Genomic DNA, 20,223 nt, shown 5'->3' on the forward strand with positions numbered 1-20,223 from the left:
CTTAGATAACAACTTAGATAACAAGTACACACATAGCTTGCTTGAGTTCCACAACCGGTATGTGGAAGAGCTAGTGTTGAAACCCAGGGACTGACTCCAGCTCCTACCCTCTTGACTGCTATGCCTCCAGTTCTCTGTGTTGCCTGAGGTAGAGAACATAAATTTTAGTCACATGGAAAATTTGGGTAGGATGAAGACATATTAAGGAAGGAGCAATCAGGTGGAGAAAATTTGAGCAGACATACTGTGGACTGATTGCCTTTTACGATGGACCTACTATGTGCCAGCAATTGAGTGCAGAGCTAATTTTCATAGGCTAATTCTGTGCGGTAATATATGGTTTATATGTTTAAGGAAATGTCACACTGCAGTACAGTAATAGACAAAGGCGCTTATCTGTAGGTAGAAAAATATTCTCCACAGTCCTGCCAGTCAACCTTGACAGGAGTTCAGAGGTAGTGGAAGAAACTCTGTGGCCCCCGTTACCTTTCCTCATTTACAAGGTCAGAGATTTCTGTCATTGGACAGATTTCCATTGATGATTAGGATGCTCAGCAGGGCTGACTCATAAGTCCCATAGGGCTTTTAGCATATATGATTCAATACATGTCCAGGCTGTTAGTAAGTCATACTCTTTCATAGAAGTTAGTAAGGTGAAGTTAGGAGAAATGGTTTGGTTTTCCTTTCTCCCTCTACGATGTCATCTATAAACCCAGAGTGTGTGACTTTTTGGTAAGCATTAGCTTTGGATGGAAGTGATTATGCAGCTCTTGTGACAGGGCTGCACATTCGCATCTTAACAGGTTTTCCTCTAGAATCTGAGGTGCAAACCTAAATTCTTTATGGAGTCTTAAGTGTGCTCATACACACAGCTTTAATATGAACATTTAGTAATCTCTTCTTAACAGATAATGCATATCACATTTTCTAAAACTGGCATTCCTCAATATTACAATGTATTCATCAGAATAAACTATATATACAGATACCACTACTATGCATTCTCTGTCTTATTCACACTCCTCTTGATGAATAGGCCTAAATCAAAATTTTGCTCAGTTTATTACATCTCCCTTATATTTTCCTTTTCTTTTCTCATGTCCATTAAGGATAATTCTCCTTTCTTGCCTCCCAAGGGCATTCTCTGCTGCCCTAATCCATCAATTGCTCGGGGAGGTGGGGGGCAGGGGACAACAACCAAAGTTTATAGTTGTAAATGAAATCTTGGAGAGCAAGTTGCTGTTTTTTATAGCAGTCATGCAGTTTATTTGCATAAACTGTATATACTTGTCTCATTACATATGTACAATCTAAAGGAAAGAATTAATGCTTATTTCTTTAGAGAAATTGTGGACCTGTTTAGTGATGTAGGTAAAATATGTCTTCCTTAAGTAAGAGCAGAGAGGAGTGGCAGCAATGGGCTATCCAAATATTCAGCCTAACAAGAAAGTCCAGGCTAACAAAGGTGTGTGTATAACAAAATAAAGAAGAAATCAACATAAAGCGTTTTATGTTTAAAGATTGGAGAAGGGATCCCTGGGTGGCGCAGCGGTTTGGCGCCTGCCTTTGGCCCGGGGCATGATCCTGGAGACCCAGGATCGAATCCCACGTCGGGCTCCCGATGCATGGAGCCTGCTTCTCTCTCTGCCTGTGTCTCTGCCTCTCTGTCTCCCTCTGTGTGACTATCATGAATAAATAAATAAAATCTTAAAAAAAAAAAAAAAAAAAAAAGATTGGAGAAAACTCATCCCAAAACAAAATAAATCCATAACAAAGATGTAACTAACAATGAAAGATAAATACAGTTCTCTCTGAAAGGTCTCCTCAGCTGTCTTCATCTCTCTTCCTCCTTAATCAAAATGAGAGATTGCATCCTTTTGGTGCCAGACTTTTAAGTGGAGACGACTTGAGACACACGTGAGTCTCTTTCCAAAAATACAGCTTGTGTTTTGGTTTTAATGATAAAGAAATGAAATAGAAGCCTAAGAGAATGTACTGGAGAGTCCATTTTTACAAGAAATAGTCTGAGACTTTATCTATGTTGAAAAGAAATATTTCAAACTCATTGGGCCAACTCTGCTGATGAGGGAAAAACAAAATTGTTTCATGAAAGAATGTAAGCATCTTGGGATCCCTAAGCCTCCTCCTGCATTTAGAGACAGCTGCAGACAAGTGAACACACCTTGGCTAATGAGAAAACTTAGGAGCAGACCAGCTGCCCTACAACAGCCTTTTGCTGGCAAACGGTAACCGGACAATTTCCAGTATATTTACCAGGGCCCTGATGTACTAAGATAATTCAGGTGAAGTTGACACTGGGAAGAATATTGACTAATGCAGGACTTAAGAAGTTATTATTTTCCTGTCATTCATCTATACATTGCTGGGGTACCATGAAGTGGAATTGGGGCTTGGCATCTTATAGATTACTTGGTTCCGTTGTATTATAGTAGCACCATCAGCCTTACTCTACAGTTTGACTTTTAGGGTCAGGGATCCAATTAATAAAGGTCTACTCGACAGAACAGAAAGGTCGCTATGGGGCCACTGGAGAGGAGGAGATTTTCGTGCTTTGATTTGTAAAGATTAAATTTTTAAAATAGTCACTGAAACTAGCAAAAGTACAAAAGTGATAATGATCAAGTAAATTGTGAAATAGATCATCTTTTTTCTATGTGGATTATAAAGTAAAATGATAGTGTAAGATTCAATACAACCATATAGAAACACTTTCTCCTTTAAAAAGTTACATATGAGAGAAATAAAGTAGTACATTTTAAAAAATCTAAATAACATAAATTCAGCTTTAAAAAAAACAAACCAGAAGGATACAATGATAAACTCAACTCTGGTGAGAAATAATCCTGGAATTGACACACCGGGTATGGATATAGAGGACTCCCCAGAGCCAACTCAACAACAGATGACCTGCAGGAATGTTGATTAATGTCCATTACTGGTCTGACCCTCCCTAGTTTGAGAACTTATAGGGACATGGGGGTAGAGTTTGGGTCAGAGGTGAGGCTCCTTCTGAGCTCTGGGCCGAGTTTATGGAGTGTGATACAGGTATCACCTGAAGCTCCTGGCACACCCAGGCACACCCATTTTGGTCATGAATTCTACTGCTTTACTTAAAAACAACTACAAGCAAACTTTGTCGTTTTGTTTTGTAGCAAATTGTTCTGTCAACTGTGACTGGAATATTGACGTTTGTATTTTGAGGTGCTGTAGCCTTGATCTCTATATAGCCCTTCACATGTTTGTGTTTTTTAACTTACTCTTGAGCCTGAAATTATTTTAAGTGCATTTTAGACTTAAACCCAATATGTTTGGAGTTATCCATTGTTGACTGTTTAGTGATCCTGCCTTGTGTCTTCATTATCATGACAAGCTAGTGGCATTTTTTTTTAAGATTTTATTTATGAGAGAGAGAGAGAGGCAGAGACACAGGCAGAGGGAGAAGCAGGCTCCGTGCAGGGAGCCCGATGTGGGACTCGATCCTGGGACTCCAGGATCATACCCTGGGTTGAAGGCGGCGCTAAACCGCTGAGCCATCTGGGCTGCCCGCTAGTGGCATTTTTTAAGGAAGACTATGCATTTACAGTATCTTACCAAATCGGATCCTGTATCCTATTTGGAATTTAAACAAAAAAGTTTTTTTCTTGAAATGTTGCATTCAAACTTTCTTAGGTTTTCCCTTAGATTGATTCTTACATTTCAAAAAAATGTAACTTTGTCTTTCCTGCCTTTAAAAGCCTCGAAGATGGCAGAAGGTGTTTGTTGAGGGTTCAGGAAGTTCTATATAACCTGAACCCTTAAGTCTCCCCAGTGGAGGAAGGAGCCTCCTGATTTCCTGCCCAAGCCATCCCCCATGGGCCCCTCCATACAGTCATGCACACAAGCTTACACACAAACAGTAAGAATCTGCATACTGGCAGGAGTACTCCAGATTCTTCCTATTTTCTTTTTATTCTTTTTATTTTTTTTTTATTTTTTATTTTTTTCTATTTTCTGGTCTCAAGTGAACTAAAGATTGGGGGGATTATAAATTCCAAAATGAGAATGTCATCTCTTAGATCTTTAAGAAGATGCTACTCAGATAAACAACATTGCATCAGATTGCCAGAATTTGTTTTCACTCTTTATACTTTATTCACCTGAGTGCAGATTGATGATTTGGGAGCTCCTGCTTGACTCCTATATTCTTCTATGAACTTTCAGAAGCATATGTAAAGCAGATATTAACAGAGCAGGCAAAAGCCCAAGTCAGCTTCATTCTGGAGATTCTCTTTTACACAGCATCTCTTCGCTTCCACCTTTGCTTTGTGACTTTTGGGGTTTTTTTCTTCCCTATTTCTCCCCATCCTGAGGACTGGTCTGGGGCATTGAAGACAGAAAAGCAGCCACTCCATTGGACAACATGCAGTTCACTTGTAATTTAATAGGGCCAGTTGGGTAGAGGAGTGAAGTTGGAAACTAAATAGATGTGCATTTAGTAGTGAATAGGACATGAGGTTGTACACTGTTTGAGAATTTTGTCTGTCAAGAGGAGAAAAAGGTAATAGAGAACAGGAAATGTAGATTCAAAGTAGGGATGAGAGAGAGAGAGAGAGTGTGTGTGTGTGTGTGTGTGTATGCATGTGTATGTTTGTGTAAGGATGGTAGACACTCCAACATTTATAATTTAGAGAATGGTCTTACTGAGAAGGAAGTTAAAAACAAGTTCTTAAAGAAATCTTTGGAAAGAATCAGCCTTTGATAGGGAGGAATTCCTCAGGAAGGAGGAGAGAAGAAGACAGTCTGGCAGATAGAAGGAAATTTATTGATTTGATGGTGGTAAAATGAAAGAGTCCTAATCTGGTGGTTTCTAGTTTTTCAATGAAGTATGAGATCAAGTGAAATGATACAAGGCAGGGAGGGTAACTTACTTAGGTTTGGGAGGGAGAAGGCAGTAGTAAATTGTCTTGGGGTCTGGGAAGCAAGTTTATTAGGGAATGTTGTGTAGTTGCCAGCAGTTGGACATTTGAGGTTTGAAGTTAAATATTTAAAGTAAAATTAGTCTGTCTGTTGAGTGATTTTCTCCAGCTGTATTCATGCACAGCTGCTCAGGTCCAGCGAAGGCAAGTAATTGAGCTGATCCATGCTTGGGTTTTGCCAGGAGTGAGAGAGAAGCAAGGCAGATGAGAGTGTTTACAATGATTATAATGATGGACCATGGACTCAGATTTAGACAGATTCATCAGAAAGATGTTAAAGTCTCAGTCATGCAAGTATACTTCCATATTAAGAACTCAGGCTTGAAATAAGACCATCTGGGTTTAAATTCCATTTCTACTACTTACTCTGAGACTTTGAGCAAGTTATCGAAGTGTTCTCCCTACCCTAGTTCCTTCATCCGTAAAATGGGCTACTATTGGCACTTAATTCATTGAATTTTTATGTGGATTGAGTTTACACAAGGAAAGTGTTTGGAAGAACACCTGGTACAGACTGGACACTCAAATAATAGGTCATTATTGTAATTAATATTATGCATCCTGACCTGTGTTATCTTTCACTATTCACAGCAAAGAAGAAATAGTTCTCTTTCTGAGATTGTCTTATCCCTGAACAATATGGGTCATTCTTTTTCTCTCATTTGCATTTTCAATTAACTGACTCACCTTTAATTTTTTCTCTTATATGTCCTTCAAATGGTAATTGAAATGAAAAGGACACATGGCAAAACTCAAAAAATCCAGTTTCAAGCATAAAATTGAGTAGATAAGTAACAAGTAAATGTGTTTGTCAGTTTTGGGGTAAGCAGTATGCTTTCTTGTCATCATTTAAGGTTTTATGGAAAAAAAATGAGACCACTCTAATGAGGACAGATGGGTTTAAAAAGTATCTTCCTCAGAGCAGTCTGTTGCCCAGAAATCAATATCTTACCAATCTATCATAAAAGTTACTTTGCCATTGGTTCATTGTCTCATATATTGGACTGTTGTTTTACAACATTTTGTGTTCTATACATTGATGTACAAGCTTGTGTTTTACTTTTGATGGCTCATTAGAATACATATGAATAATAATAGGTAGAAATGTGTATGCCTTATTAACCTTATTGGTTCATTATTTCATCAAAATCCATAAAATACAGGGAGCACATGTTACCTCAGCTGGGACATATAAGAGTAAAGGAGTCCTCTTTTAATAAGTATACAGGATAGCAGGTATAAACCAGAACTATCCAGGGTGTTAAAGGATGATTTAAAAAAAAAAAAAAAACAGTTAACAGAGATCTTATGCACAGCACAGTGATTACTCGAAACAGTACTATGTTTTAAACTTCAAAGTTGCTAGGTGACTACATATTAAATATTTTCACCATAAAACAGAAATGATAATCATGTGATGGGATAGAGGTATTAGCTCACAGAACCGTGGTAATCCTACTGCAGTGTATAAATGTATCAAACCAACACATTGTATACCTTAAACTCACACAGTGTTACATCTCAATTTTAAAAAATTAAATAAATAAATAAAAATTAGGTAAAATCTTGAGTCACATATAAATATAAAAAGAACATGTGTCAAAGATTTCATTTAACTCACTAATGGAATCAGAAGTTCTAAGAAGTCCTTCTTTATAGTCAAACAAGGGATGAAGTGAAGTTTCCCACAGGTGCAAAGCTGATAAACCGGTCAGAGTCCACAGGTAGTAATCACTTGCATCCCAATGAACACGATTTACATTTCTATGCATAAGAAATATTTGCATTGCTATGAGTTTTCTTCAGTTTGCTGAGTTTAAAATAGTTCAGAGACCACTAACTCTTTGCCCACATGAAAGGCCTCAGTTTTTACCTATACAAGTAAACCTAGCCTCCCTCAGCCCCTACTTATATGTCATATGCTCTCACTATCGCTCGCTTCATATGATTTTGGACTTACCTGTTGATGGCTGCTTTGTTAGTTTTTTTAGTAGTTTAGCAAGCTGCGCAATATTAGGTTCTAAGAGTCTTCTTTCGGATTTGAGGTAGGCCAGAACCTAAACTGTTGTTATTTGGCGGGGGTTGAGGGAAGGTGGAACGCTACTTTGATTCTGTTTTGGTTGCCTACTCTGGGAGGACTTGGAAGCATTTTGGCTGGATGAGTTGAGCCATCTGCAGCTGTTCAAATACTTAGAGCCTTTGGGGTGGATTTTTGCTTTAAAACCTTGCCCCCACTAGAAAAAGAGAGAGAGAGAGAGAGAGAGAGATAAAAAAAAAAAAGAAAATCCAACAGTCAACTATATATTACTTTTTTTTTTAACTGTTGTTTGGTAAGCTGCAGTTATACTTCTGTAACCAGAGGCTGTGTTTATTTTCAGCATTGGCAGTTCTGCCTAATGAATCAACTGGTATTGAATTCACAAAGGGAGATGCTGTTTCCCTCCATCTGTTTGCCAAATGTGTGTGTTCCCTCAGCTTCTTGTCCGGGGTTTCACTCAGAAGAGCCATTAGCAAGCCGGTCTTCTCATTGAATTCTTAGCCACTGCCACACTGCATGGTGGTATTTCCCCCTTGTGGCTCCATAGGAGTTGTTTGCCAAAGCTCCACACTTGTGATTCTAGAGAAAGAGTACTTACATTAGTTATTTAAGTATAAAGTTTGGCTCCAAGTTACTCAGAGCTTTAGTTTGGTTCTTGGACTTTGATCTGGTCCTTCATGATGGGATGTCTGCCTCTGGACAAATTGCCATGGGGATTTAAATTAATTCAGAGAGGGCAGCCTGGGTAGCTCAGTGGTTTAGCACTGCCTTTGGCCCAGGGCATGATCCTGGAGACCCGGGATCAAGTCCCATGTCAGGCTCCCTGCGTGGAGCCTGCTTCTCCCTCTGCCTGTGTCTCTACCTCTCTGTCTCTCTGTTTCTCATGAATAAATAAATAAAATCTTCTTTAAAAATTAATTAATTAATTAATTCAGAGAGATAAGCATTGTGGGAATACTAGTTGGCTGTCTTAACATTTGGATCTCCTGATGGATTTTTTTTTAAAATTACAGTGTATTTCCAGCAAATCCTTTTTTAATTCTTATTGATGGTAGGGAGGAAGTTGTTTTATTAACAAATCTTGGAGGTGTCTTTATTTTTTGTTTTGTTTTGTTTTTTACTTCATGCGTTAGAAGCTTTTGAGGTCAATTACTTCTCACACATGAGTGTACATACTGATCCCATGGGATTTTGTTAGATTGAAGATCCAGTTCAATAGAAGGAGTAGAGGTCTAAGATTCTGCATTTTTATCAAGCTCTGGGCCACACTGAATTGTAAGAATTTTAGGTCAGACAGCTTCAGTACTTTCTCTGTGGTTGTTGGAGCAACTTACAGAGTAAACTGGTAGAATGGTTTGGTTGGTGTTCAGGAGCAGAGTACACAGCGGAAACATTTTGCCTCTGCATTGGTGTCAAGAACCAGGTAGGAGAACTAGACAACTTTCCAGCTCTTCCTGAGATAGACCTTCACATTTTAGGCATGTTAATCTGTGTGAGATTTTAGAATTCTCAGGACATTTTACTTACCCAATTTCATACCTAAACTTTAAATATTTTTCAAAACAAATTATGGGTTTTTGGACAATTCTGTTATATATGCCTGTGTAACAGTGATGATGTCCTTTTCCTGGTGACATGTCCCACTTTTGGATATATAACATAGATTTTTAAAAATCTCTTTTATTTGATTGTATGAATATTTTAATACCATTCTCTTGTGTACTGTGCCATTTCACTTAGCTTACTAAACAGTTTTGTAAGAACTGCGCGTTATCCAAGAAGTCTTTTGAGTACTATTAAATGTTATTACTCTATTCTGACCTAGAAAAAGGACAGTAAACTATTTTTAAATATAAGGACACTGACCCATGGAAGTTAAGAGCGGTTGACCACATACACACACGCACACATACACATACACAAATGGCAGGAACCTAATTTAAGCACTATGTGGATCTGTTCTACCTTCATCTTATTCCTGAAAGACTTCAAATTCTGTGAATTAGTTTTAGAATTTTTAGAAAAAGAGAAAATTTAAAACTTAACTTCTCAAGTGCAGAATAAGTACCAGGAGAAAAACTGTTTGATGCCTGTTAAAAAGTCCTGGTTAACCAAGGAAGGCTGATTGCTGAGACAAGCATGAAGTCACATTGACAAGAGAGATTCATGCAGAAGGGGAGCGGAGAATTCAGATACACACCAAGAAGGGTGTGTTGGGAGGAAAAACAACTTTTCTTCCACTTTCTTAGGTTTAGTTTCTGGGGTTCTGTGAATTATGTTGACAAAAGACACATCAGCAAGAGAAGAGCATTTGTTTACACATACACTGATGAGTAACTCAAAGGGGTGGTTAGAATTTGGGGCATATAGACCTCACTGAGTAGGGGAAAGAAGTTGGGGAGAAAAGGCTCCTTTGTGAAGACCCAATAGGTTTCTTTAGGAAAGATAAATGGTTTTTTTAGGAGAATAAACACAAGATAAGAAAGTTTGTGATAATGTTTGTTTATGCAGGTGCAAGTGGTTTTTCTTCTTCTTCATAGCCACAAACCTCACCCAGAAAAAGGATTTATGGAAGCCTCACTTCCCAGAAGTTTCTGCTTTTAGTCAGATAAAGGAGGCTCTGAAAAGACTTCTTTCCACATCTGTTCAATCTCAGATGTCTTTAGCTTGAAATAATCTTTGTATCAGGTCTAGGGCTCTGAGTGAGCCCCTACAGGGGCAAAGGACTAATTTACACTGAGGCAGGAGAGACTCAAGGTTAACAAGGAGGGAGGCTTACTTGATTGTGAGGTGAAGATGTTATTCAGAGTTAAACTCTTCATTTCTCTGTTCTTTGGAAATTTGATTAGGACTTCTAAAGTTTAGCAACTCTTTACAGCACTTCTGCTCTCGGAGGATTTTATTCTGAATAGGGATCTATATCTGCCTAACACAAGCAGAATTATTCTGGAAACTACATTGATCTGGCTGCATCAAGCCTGAGGCCCCTGGGTCACACTTCCTATCTCGGTTCTAATTTTTAGTTGTAAATCTTTTTGAAAGAGACAAAAACTTTTTACTTATATTTTCACAATATATTTGCCCAAATAAAAATTTATTACTGTTGTTTCAAATGTTATGTAATAACTGGACATCAGGATTCAGAATGACCCAATATAGGGATCATTTTGCATGTATTTTAAAAATTTAGGGGATGCCTGGGTGGCTCAGTGGTTGAGCATCTGCCTTTGGCTCAAGTCATCATCCCAAGGTCCTGGGATTGAGTCCCGCAATGGGCTCCCCACAGGGAGCCTGCTTCTCCCTTTCCCTGTGTCTCTGCCTCTCTGTGTCTCTCATGAATAAATAAAATCTTTAAAAAAATAAAAAAATAAAATAAAATAAAACAAAATCTTTAAAAAAAAAACCTTAAGATAAATACTCTCTTTGCATATGTTCTGTGTGATATACATTAATTTGTATGCTCTTTAATTTTAATATATTACCTTTTTCCCCCAGCCATCAAACACAGACAACTTGTTGGGACCATCCTAAAATGACTGAACTCTTTCAATCTCTTGGTGAGTGCTATTTTATTTAATTAGCCTAAACAACTGATAGTTGTATATTCTTAAATGGAAACTAACCACCAGTTTTTCCTCCATGACACAGTATGTTTAAAAGCTTGTGTCACTGACATAGAAAAGCAGTAGAATTTCTGAGGGCAATGCAGGAAACTGTTTTTACCTTTCTTCTCAAGGGAACATGTGGTTTGAAATAGCACGAGGTTGATTTTAAAAACAAGCTCCTTCACATTGAGTCATCTTAAACTTCAGCTTTCCCTAAAAACAAAACAATTATGGCACAGCAACCTCCAATTCATTGCTTTAAATTTCCTGTTAGCTCACATTTTATTCAATTAATCTTACTAAATTAGCTTACCTAATTTCATTTTGTCATGAAAAGCTACAATCATTTTAATATAAAAATGTAAGAAAACACATGAGACGAGAAATCTGATCTTGTAGATTTCTAGTAGCATATGACTTTGAATTGATGATCTAGTCTGTTTCCTTTAGGTTGGTCCAGTGGTTTTGAAAGAGTTTTCTCTTTGGGTAGATAAGGCACTGTTGGAGAGGCAAGTAACACCCCAAGACTCACACCCACTCCCATTTCAACAGGGAGGGAGCACCCCTTATTAATCTCTTTAAATGTCAGGCTTCTATTGAGCTTTCATGTGGATAGTTGATGGCGACCCCAAGAATTGAACAAGTGGGAGAAAATCAATGGGTTTCTTTTGTTTGTAAAATAAGGGTACAAACTGATGATTTCTGAGTTTGCTTAAGTTCCAGTCTCTAATACAGATACTCTGTCTATAAGAAACAGAGAAAGAAATTATGATATCTTTTTTTTAATTTGATACCAAATCTTTTTAGGTACCAAAAATTTGGTACCAAACTTTGATACCAAAGTTGTTTTTTTAAACTGCAATATAATTGGCATACAAGATTATATTAGTTACAGAGGTACAATATAGTGGTTTAATATTTGAATGTATTGTGAAACTGTCCACCAGAATAAGTCTAGTCAGCATCTATCACCTCATCTCACTACAACATGTTTTATTTTTGTGATAATTTTTAAGATCTACTCTTCTAGCAACTTTCAAATATACAATACAGTATTATTAACTACACTTAACCTTTTGTTTCTAAAGATCTGAATATAGATAATGAGATAATTTTAACCATATCTATAAAAGGGCAGAAGAAGTAAACAGATCAGGATGGAAGAAATAAGACTAGCTTTATGAGTAGTGAGAGGGACAGGACAGCCTCATCGACAGAAAACTAATTGTCCTTGCGGAAGATTCCCTGGGAGGAGAGTCCCTCCCAACAGTAGAGAAGAAACAGCCCTGAGCCTACAATGTGATGGATTTATTAAGCATTCAGAAGTTAACAGGCCATGTTTCCTTTTCCTCATTTCCCTCCTTTTCCTATTGGATAACGCCCTCTTGAAAGCTGTGTAGCACTGCTTTGGAATGTATCTCACTATGGTCCTGGTGAACATTTAATTATTCTCTTAAATAAATGCTGTGGAATTTGAGAGAAGACTTCTTAATGAAAACAGACATAATACCTTTCCATCATCTGAAGTAAACAAATATATTCTTGCCACTCAGTAGAAGTTAAATAATAAACATGCTTTCAAATGTGTTCCCTTTTCCATTTCAGCTGACCTGAATAATGTACGTTTCTCTGCCTACCGTACAGCCATCAAAATCCGAAGACTACAAAAAGCACTGTGTTGTGAGTTATTCTACCAAAGTTAATCACTCTCTTCTTTGGATTGCTTTTTTTTTTTTTTTTTAAGGCAGAGATAAATGAAGAGGGTGATGTATTTGTAGAGTTAATCTCATTTTTAGTGTATCTCACTCAAGGAATTGGCTGTGTTTCTATAAATGCTGTATTATTTGTCCCATCAGCACGCATGCAGTAGTAAAACAAATGAACATATTCCATTCTCAGTTGGAGAACAAAATTAGCCAAAATACAAGAGTAACATAAAAAGCTTTTTCAAAAATTATGCTGCCACCCAATTTAAAAGGATTAAATTAGGAAATCAGAGTAGTAGATCATTGCCTTCTTAGTACTTTGTCTTCATTTGGAAGTATAGGATTCCAAACAGTTTGATTCAATGAAATAATACAATAAAGAAATACTAAAAAATAACTTTCCTGATCCAAATTTGAACTGGCACCTAGAAAATTAGATAAAAGCTCCGTTTTTATTTAAATATATCTTGAGATGTTTGGTATTATCAACATGAATTTCTCCTGCAGAACGTTTTCTCAGAGTAATGTTCTGTGATAGCCATTTTTACCAAAGAGTTATTCCTCCCCCCAATACAAATGCCCAAACAACCTAAATTTAAATAGAAATATGAATACTTGTAATAATAAAGTATAGATATAACCTATCTGAATTCTCTTTGTAGTCATAGTTTTAATGATCGAGTCTATTCAAAGAACATGTAGGTCTCATCAGATAGTTAATATGGAAACTGCCTATGTTTTTAAGGCAGGATAATCTTAATAATTCCAAGTATTCTTGCGACCTTTTGTTAACAATTATATTATGTCTAGACAGTTCATGAAGCTTTGAATATTACTCTGTGGAAAATGATATATTAAGGTTAAAAATCTTCTCTTTAAAAGTCAGTAGAAATTAGAGTTACATTATGAGCTGGTTACATGAGGAGAGGTAAGGAAAGAGAAGTGTAGAATCATTCAGAAAAAAACCCCACAGCAATGCAAAGCTTTAAAATGAGAGAAACTTAAGTTACATGTGGAAGAGAAGTCTCAAGGGCTAAAAAAAAAAAAGAAAAATGCCTCCAGATTTATGGATGAAAGAAAAATGAGATGATTTTGATGCACATAATCCAGAGCCCCAGATAACTGGAAGCAAATGGTGCAGAATTACCAGTTCAACACAGTAAAGCCAACACTCTGGCCAGTGATCTGTATGTTGAGCCAGAGGGGAATAGGAAGTGAATTAGGAACACACAAAAGGGATGTTCAGTGAGCTCAGTGAGTCCATGGTGACAGCAGTTTTGAAAGAGGCTCAGCTGCATGTCCAGTATCCAGCTGACAGATCTGGAAGGTCTTCTGAGGCCTGATGAGCTATAAAATGAGGACAAATGACTCAGCCCCAAATCTCCATTGACCGAAGACCACTTTTTGTCGTGATGAACTTCTGTAGCACTTCTGGCTGGATAAACATATTAACACATTTGGTGTTTTCCTCCACTGGTTCTTTTGAGTTCTCAAGAAAGAACTCCCTCCTTCGGCTCCATCCTTCAAACCTGAAAGGAACAGAAGAGGAACACCTCCTCCTTCCAAGCTCCATGACATTTAGAAATGAGGGCTAAGAGGACGCCTGGGTGGCTTCGTGGTTGAGCATCTGCCTTTGGCTCAGGTCATGATCCCAGAGTCCTGGGATTGTGTCCCACATCAGGCTCCCTGTGGGGAACCTGCTTCTCCCTCTACCTATGTCTCTGCCTCTCTCTGTGTCTCTAGTAAATAAATAAATAAATAAAATATTTTAAAAAAGAAAGAAATGCACTGTAAGAAAAGGGCTGGGTTGCATTGGGTTTTAAATATTCGAGGTGATGTGTTTGGAACCACCTGGCCTCACTTTCACCTCACCTCTGCCTCGGCCCCTCTGGCCCATCAGCCTGAGGCCTCTGGATCACTTGCTGACTCACCTGTTCATGATTAATCTGTTCCTCCTCCTTCCACCCTTTCTGTTTACTTGAAATGCCCTGACCCTTCCTCTGCAAAGGTCCATAACCCTTTATTCCTTCCAGACACTGTTAAAAATTTACTTCTTTTGGAAATGTTTACAAGCTAATCCCACCTGCCTCCAATTGTTCCAGAACTTTATGATTGCCTGTAACGACTGTTTCTCACCTAAGCGCCATATGCTTGCCTTTGTTTGATAGATAATGTCAGGAGGAGTGCCCTACCTCCACTGCGAACGGCTCAGGTCAGGGGTCGTCTCATTTTGTCTAAACCCCCACCCAGCACACGGTCTTAGTGTAGAGGGTGTGCAGTCACTGCTCTGTCGTTGTTCATTCATTTATTGGATGCCACGACTGTGCAGGAGATAAGACTGTGTAAAGAGGCTTGGTTCCCACACTTGAGAAACGTCCATTTAGAGATAGCGTGTTACACATGGACATGCTTTCAGTGGATTCCTCAGAATGGAATGGTCTTTGCCATCGCGAACAAGGCAAGCTTCCTTGAGTATGAAGCACACAAGCCAGGCTTTAAAATTCACACAGGATTTAGGCACATGGCTATTAACCAGGGGTAAGAAGAAAGGGACTTCTATACATCAGCATCAGAGGTGTGGATGGTTTTCAGGGAATGCAGTGGAGTCTGAATGGAGTAGGTTATGAGCTATCTGTCCAGGATTCAGAAATGTCCTCAAAATCAGTTTAGATCCACTTGGAAGGCCAGTACTTTCTTTCACAAAACCTTTTCTGATTCCTTTAATTTTTTGTTCCTCAGTCTCTCAAAATGTTTCATTTAATATTTGCAGTGTTTTTCATAGACTCATTTTCTGTTTTGTGGGAGTTCAGAGATAGGCCCAGATGCAGATGTTTCCTTTAGACAATACCTGAGGCAAAAGGAAGGACCGAGTGAACAGGGACAAATACATAGTTCAGGTAAAAAAAAATCACAGGGGCTAAGCTGGCAAATGGTGGGAGCAGGGAGGAGAGAGTAAGGATTTGTAAGGAGGAGGGAGAACTGATGACTAAGGGGGATTTGCCAGTTGATAACTGGCAGAGGGTGAAAGGAGAATGTTAGCACACTTCAGGATTTGCAGACTCCTGGTCCATAGAAGATGGTAACACCATTACTGGATTGCAACATAATAAGTCAAGACCTTTATTTGGAACATATGAAGATGGAGGTCCCCAGAAGAGAATAGTATAGTTCTTTTTGGGAACAGAACAGCAGGAATGTGGATTGGGTGTTTAGACGGGAGATGGGGGATGAGGAAACAATCTGGAGCCATCCAGAAAGAAGGAATTACTGAAATATTGAAAGAGTGAGGGTATCAGTAGTACCGAGTGAAGGGACATTGATACAAGACCTTGAGCACCACCTGTATTTCTGACATGTCTGGGGAAGAGGAAGTAGGAGAGTGTTGAGAAGGAATGGTCAAACAATTCAAGAATATAAGGGTTCTAGAAGCCCAAGGTCAAGTGTTAAACTGTGTGGTTTTGCAGAACAGGAGAATGATGATTCATTTCCACTCGATCCCCTGTGCCTCATATGTGAGATTAAAGAGAAAGCCTGAAAGTCAGTTAGAAAATGATTCTGCTGTTTGTTTCATTTGCCACATGACTGAGCTGTCATATGTCTCCCCTTGAAAAGAGAAAATCATAATTTTGTGTGATTTAAATGTAGTCAGTTTTTTAAAGGAACCTAAATGTGACACATTTCAGGAAGGATGTATGCCTGGCTTAGGCACTAAGGCAAAGTGTCAAAGTAAATCACTAAAAACTAAAGAAATGATAGTCTGTGAGATATGGCAAATTACTGTCACAGCTACAAAGTATATCACAAAGGAGGCCGTTCTAGAAGAAATGCAAGGGCAAGCACGATTCAGGAAACAGTCTTTTTGGAATTTGGTCTCTTGTCTCTTTATGACATGTGTGGATACAATAGCAGTGCTGATTTGTTGGCATAATTAGTGTTGGAATTCAGAAAACTTAGAGCATTTTGGCAGTAGTTGAATATGTTTCTTTGTGACTCTGTGGAATTATAGTTCTGTAGCTACCACCATGAAGCACTTCTCCTGTGAAGGATGAGTTTGAATTTTGCTCCTGCCCTCTGGCAGTTTGTAATCTAAAATGGTATACAGTGCCAAGAAGTGGGGTAAAAATGATATTGAAGATCCAGATGGTTCTTAGCTTTTTCTGATACTGTCTCTAACTCATGGGAAGCTTACACAAGTTATTTTCATACTTAGCTGAAATTTTACCAATGATATATTTGACACTGGATGTAAATGGATTGATCTATTATCCAGACTTGTGTTTTAATTTGTCTCTTTCTCTCTCTTTTATAAAGTCTTCCCTATTGAGTTGTTTTAGAAATAATTTTAATCTGTGTAACTTTAAAGCAGTTCTTTTCCATTACAGATCACTTGAAAAAATAGATCATTCTATGGTATTTAAGTAGCAAGAGTAGACACATTTCATAAGCATCTTTAAAAATTCAAAATGAGTGGTTATTCAGTGGTTAAAAATAGAGAAATACAAAGGAAGCCATTCATTTTATTTAACTGTCAAAATATGTTCTTATATTTTTTTGAGGGGATAGTTTTATATCAGTCAAGGAGGAAATAGTTGGTTATGTTAAAAAGTTCCCCTAAGCTTATTTCTTTTAATGTTGAAAAGTTAAGTATGGTGGGGCACCTGGGTGGCTCAATCAGTTAAGCATCTGACTCTTGATTTGGCTCAGATCGTGATCTCAGGGTGCTGGGATGGAGCCCCGTGTTAGGCTCTGCACTTAGCAGGGAGTCTGCTTGAGGATCTCTCTCTCCCTTTCCCTCTGCCCCTCCCTGTGTTCATACTTTCTCTCTCTCTCTCTCTAAAATAAAAATAAATAAATCTTCAAAAAGAGTTAAATGTGGAGATAAGGAAAACATTTTATAAAGCAGGAATTTCAGTGAACAGAACTTAAATTCATATGGGTTCTATAATTTTCCAAACCCATATCTTTAGATTTGATCATCTACTATTTCCCTGTTTTCCATTAGCTAATGAATAACTCAAAGTTAATTAAAAAGAAAGGTTATGTGAGTTTTTTTCTTTTTTGTCTAAGCTTTTCCTTCTGGCTTTTGAGGATCTCCCCTAGTGCAACACATGCCTTCCCCTTTCATGACAAGTGTCTGCCTCACTGTAACCAATGCCACCCATGTGTAAGCCACATATTGTCCATACTGCCATTGTCATTTCTGAGAGCCTCCTAGACTTCCTTGAATTCTTGTCTTTTCCTAGGCAGTTCTATTTTCCTGGAATTCTTTCCTTGCTTTATATGGTCTCTTGTATCTTCTCTTCTTTATTATGTTTTAAAGATTTTATTTATTTATTCATGAGAAACACACACGAAAGAAGCAGAGACATAGAGTGAGAAGCAGCCTCCCTGTAGTGAACCTGATGTGGGACTCGATCCCAGGACCCTGGGATCAGGACCTGAGCCAAAGGCAGACACTCAGTTACTAAGCCATCCCTCTTCTCTTCTTTAAGGCCCATTTCAAATCCCCACCTGCCCAGGGAGCCTTTTCTGGGCTTCTTCTACTCCCCTGTGGCAATAGAAATCTGTGTATTCTGGAGCACCTGGGTGGCTCAGTGGTTAAGTGTCTTGCCTCCGGCTCAAGATATCGTGATCCCAGGGTCCTAGGATCAAGTCCTGCATGTGGCTCCCCTCATGGAGCCTGCTCCTCCCTCTGCCTATGTTTTCTGCCTTTCTCTCTGTGTCTCTTATGAACAAATAAATAAAACTTTAAAAAAAATCTATGTATTTTTGTTGCAGTTTCACTCCTTTTAGTAAAGTTATCAGTGGTATGCTTAACCTCTTCTTCTGACTGGCCATCTTTGTGAGCAGGAGCCCCAGCTTGTCCTTCTGTGCCCACTCTGCTCTAGTACCAGCCAGTCCCACTATAAATGTTCTGCATGTGAAGTGTAAAAGTGGGAGCAAATATATGAAGACCCATGGATGTGGGCCTATACTGTGGACGGCTGCAAATCTCATGTAATTTAAATGGCCCCTATGCCAAAGGATCATGGGCAGCAAACCAGGTTAGGGCCAGACTGGGAAGGCATTCTAGATCAAGTTTGTTTGGCAAGCAATAGAGAACTACTTTGACAGGACCCATTTTTTTAACTGAACATTTTCAGCGAATTTTGTATACCATGATGTACATGTTGAGAAACAGAATGATTAGTTTGGCAGTGGTATAAAGAATGACTGGGAGGGGGTGAGCAGGCTGTTCTCAGGAGTTAGGAGAAGAGCCGTGTCATATTTTAGATGTTCTACTATTTGGACTAGATTTATTTATGCCTTCCTATATTTAAAAGTAGAAAGAGCCTAAAGAGAGGAAAGCCAAAAAGGGAAAGTGGAAAGAGTTGATATTCCAAAGAGAAAAAAAAAAAATGGGATCAGATTGAAAAGTAACAGAGTTTAGATGCAAAAGCATGAAAATAAGAGATACAAATAAAAGAAGTGTTTAGAAATGTAAGAATGGAAATGCTATTTATTTCTTTAAAAATTGAAATTAGCTTGAAAGGATAGATTCTTAAGTTGAAGAATCAAGCTAAAGATTTAAGATTAGAAATGTTTCTGTTGCAGTGTTGTTGTGTAATGTAATGACAGTGCATATTCCTTTTTCTCACCTGATTAGTGGATCTCTTAGAGTTGAATACAACAAATGAAGTTTTCAAGCAGCACAAACTGAACCAAAATGATCAGCTTCTTAGCGTTCCAGATGTCATCAACTGTCTGACAACAACTTATGATGGTCTTGAACAAATGCATAAGGATCTGGTCAACGTTCCACTCTGTGTGGATATGTGTCTCAACTGGTTGCTCAATGTGTATGACACGTAAGTTGCATTTTTATAATCATTGAATGAAATATATTGATAATGCAAAAATGTCTCAATTTTGAAATGAGTTTTTAAAAAAGTACTTTCAAAGTACTTTTCATAGTGGAAATATTTACGTTAATTGTTGAAAAGAAGGACTTTCCAAAATTTGAGCTCTTAACCAACAACATAACAAAAAAGCATGTCCACCTATTACTTCAAGATTTTGCTTCAATTTATAAATGTTGTCAGATTTGTAGCATCACGCTGGCTAGGGGAAACCTAATATGAATAAGTCCTATTTTCTCCTCTCTTCTTTTGAAAGACAAAAATTTATATTTGTTGTTATGGGTTACAATAATTGACTGGCTCCTAATAATCCACTCTGCAATTTTTGTATGACAACTTAAGAGCAATTTGAATGGCAATTAAAGGGATTTAATTTATCTTTTGGTATTATCTTTATTTATTGCAATAGCAGTTATGTGTATGTGTGGTGTTTTAAATAATTTATGCTATAAGACACTGTAATATCTGTAATTTAATTAGATGCTCACTGTTACATAAAGAGCACTCTCAACTTGCAACGTAACTCATTCGCCATTAATTTGGCTTTTTTTAATGTGACAGTGCATTTGTGAAATAATCAATTCTAGAAAGACCTGCTGTGGGCTGACATTTCTAAAACATTAGGAATTATTCATTCTTCTGGTAGGGGGTTAAAGTATGCAAAGATGAAATAAGAAAATGAGAACTGTTGATTTTCTTTCAGAACCTAAAAGTTATTTTCTATTAATTAGCTGCATGAAAATTTATGTTTGTCATCCTTTTATTTGATTTAGAGAGAAAGAAGATAGGTGATAGTTTATACATGCACATGTATTTAGCAGTGGATTGATTCCATATAAGAAGTAAATGGTGACAATTGCTTTAGGGATGATTTAATTAAAATTGTTTATTCTTTTGATTAGAAAGTTTGTTATCTTTCAATATTCACAAATGTCACAACAAAGTTGTTTTTTTTTTTTCTTAAATAATTAAATAGCCACCATGTGCTAGAGGACTCTT

At 37.7% G+C, this 20,223-nt stretch overlaps 1 protein-coding gene across 11 annotated transcripts in view; it reads left to right on the forward strand.

The window, feature by feature from the left end:
* Positions 1 to 20,223, forward strand: part of UTRN (utrophin) — a 505,421-nt gene that overhangs the window by 425,615 nt on the left and 59,583 nt on the right. For all 11 annotated transcript variants that reach the window (XM_077895925.1, XM_077895964.1, XM_077895934.1 and 8 more), the window contains 3 exons: positions 10,510 to 10,571; positions 12,225 to 12,299; positions 18,972 to 19,173. In XM_077895925.1, the coding sequence (XP_077752051.1) occupies positions 10,510 to 10,571; positions 12,225 to 12,299; positions 18,972 to 19,173 (339 nt within the window). The remainder of the gene's footprint in view (positions 1 to 10,509; positions 10,572 to 12,224; positions 12,300 to 18,971; positions 19,174 to 20,223) is intronic.

This window comes from Canis aureus, chromosome 1, assembly GCF_053574225.1.
Source record: "Canis aureus isolate CA01 chromosome 1, VMU_Caureus_v.1.0, whole genome shotgun sequence".
Taxonomy (NCBI): Eukaryota; Metazoa; Chordata; class Mammalia; order Carnivora; family Canidae; genus Canis; species Canis aureus.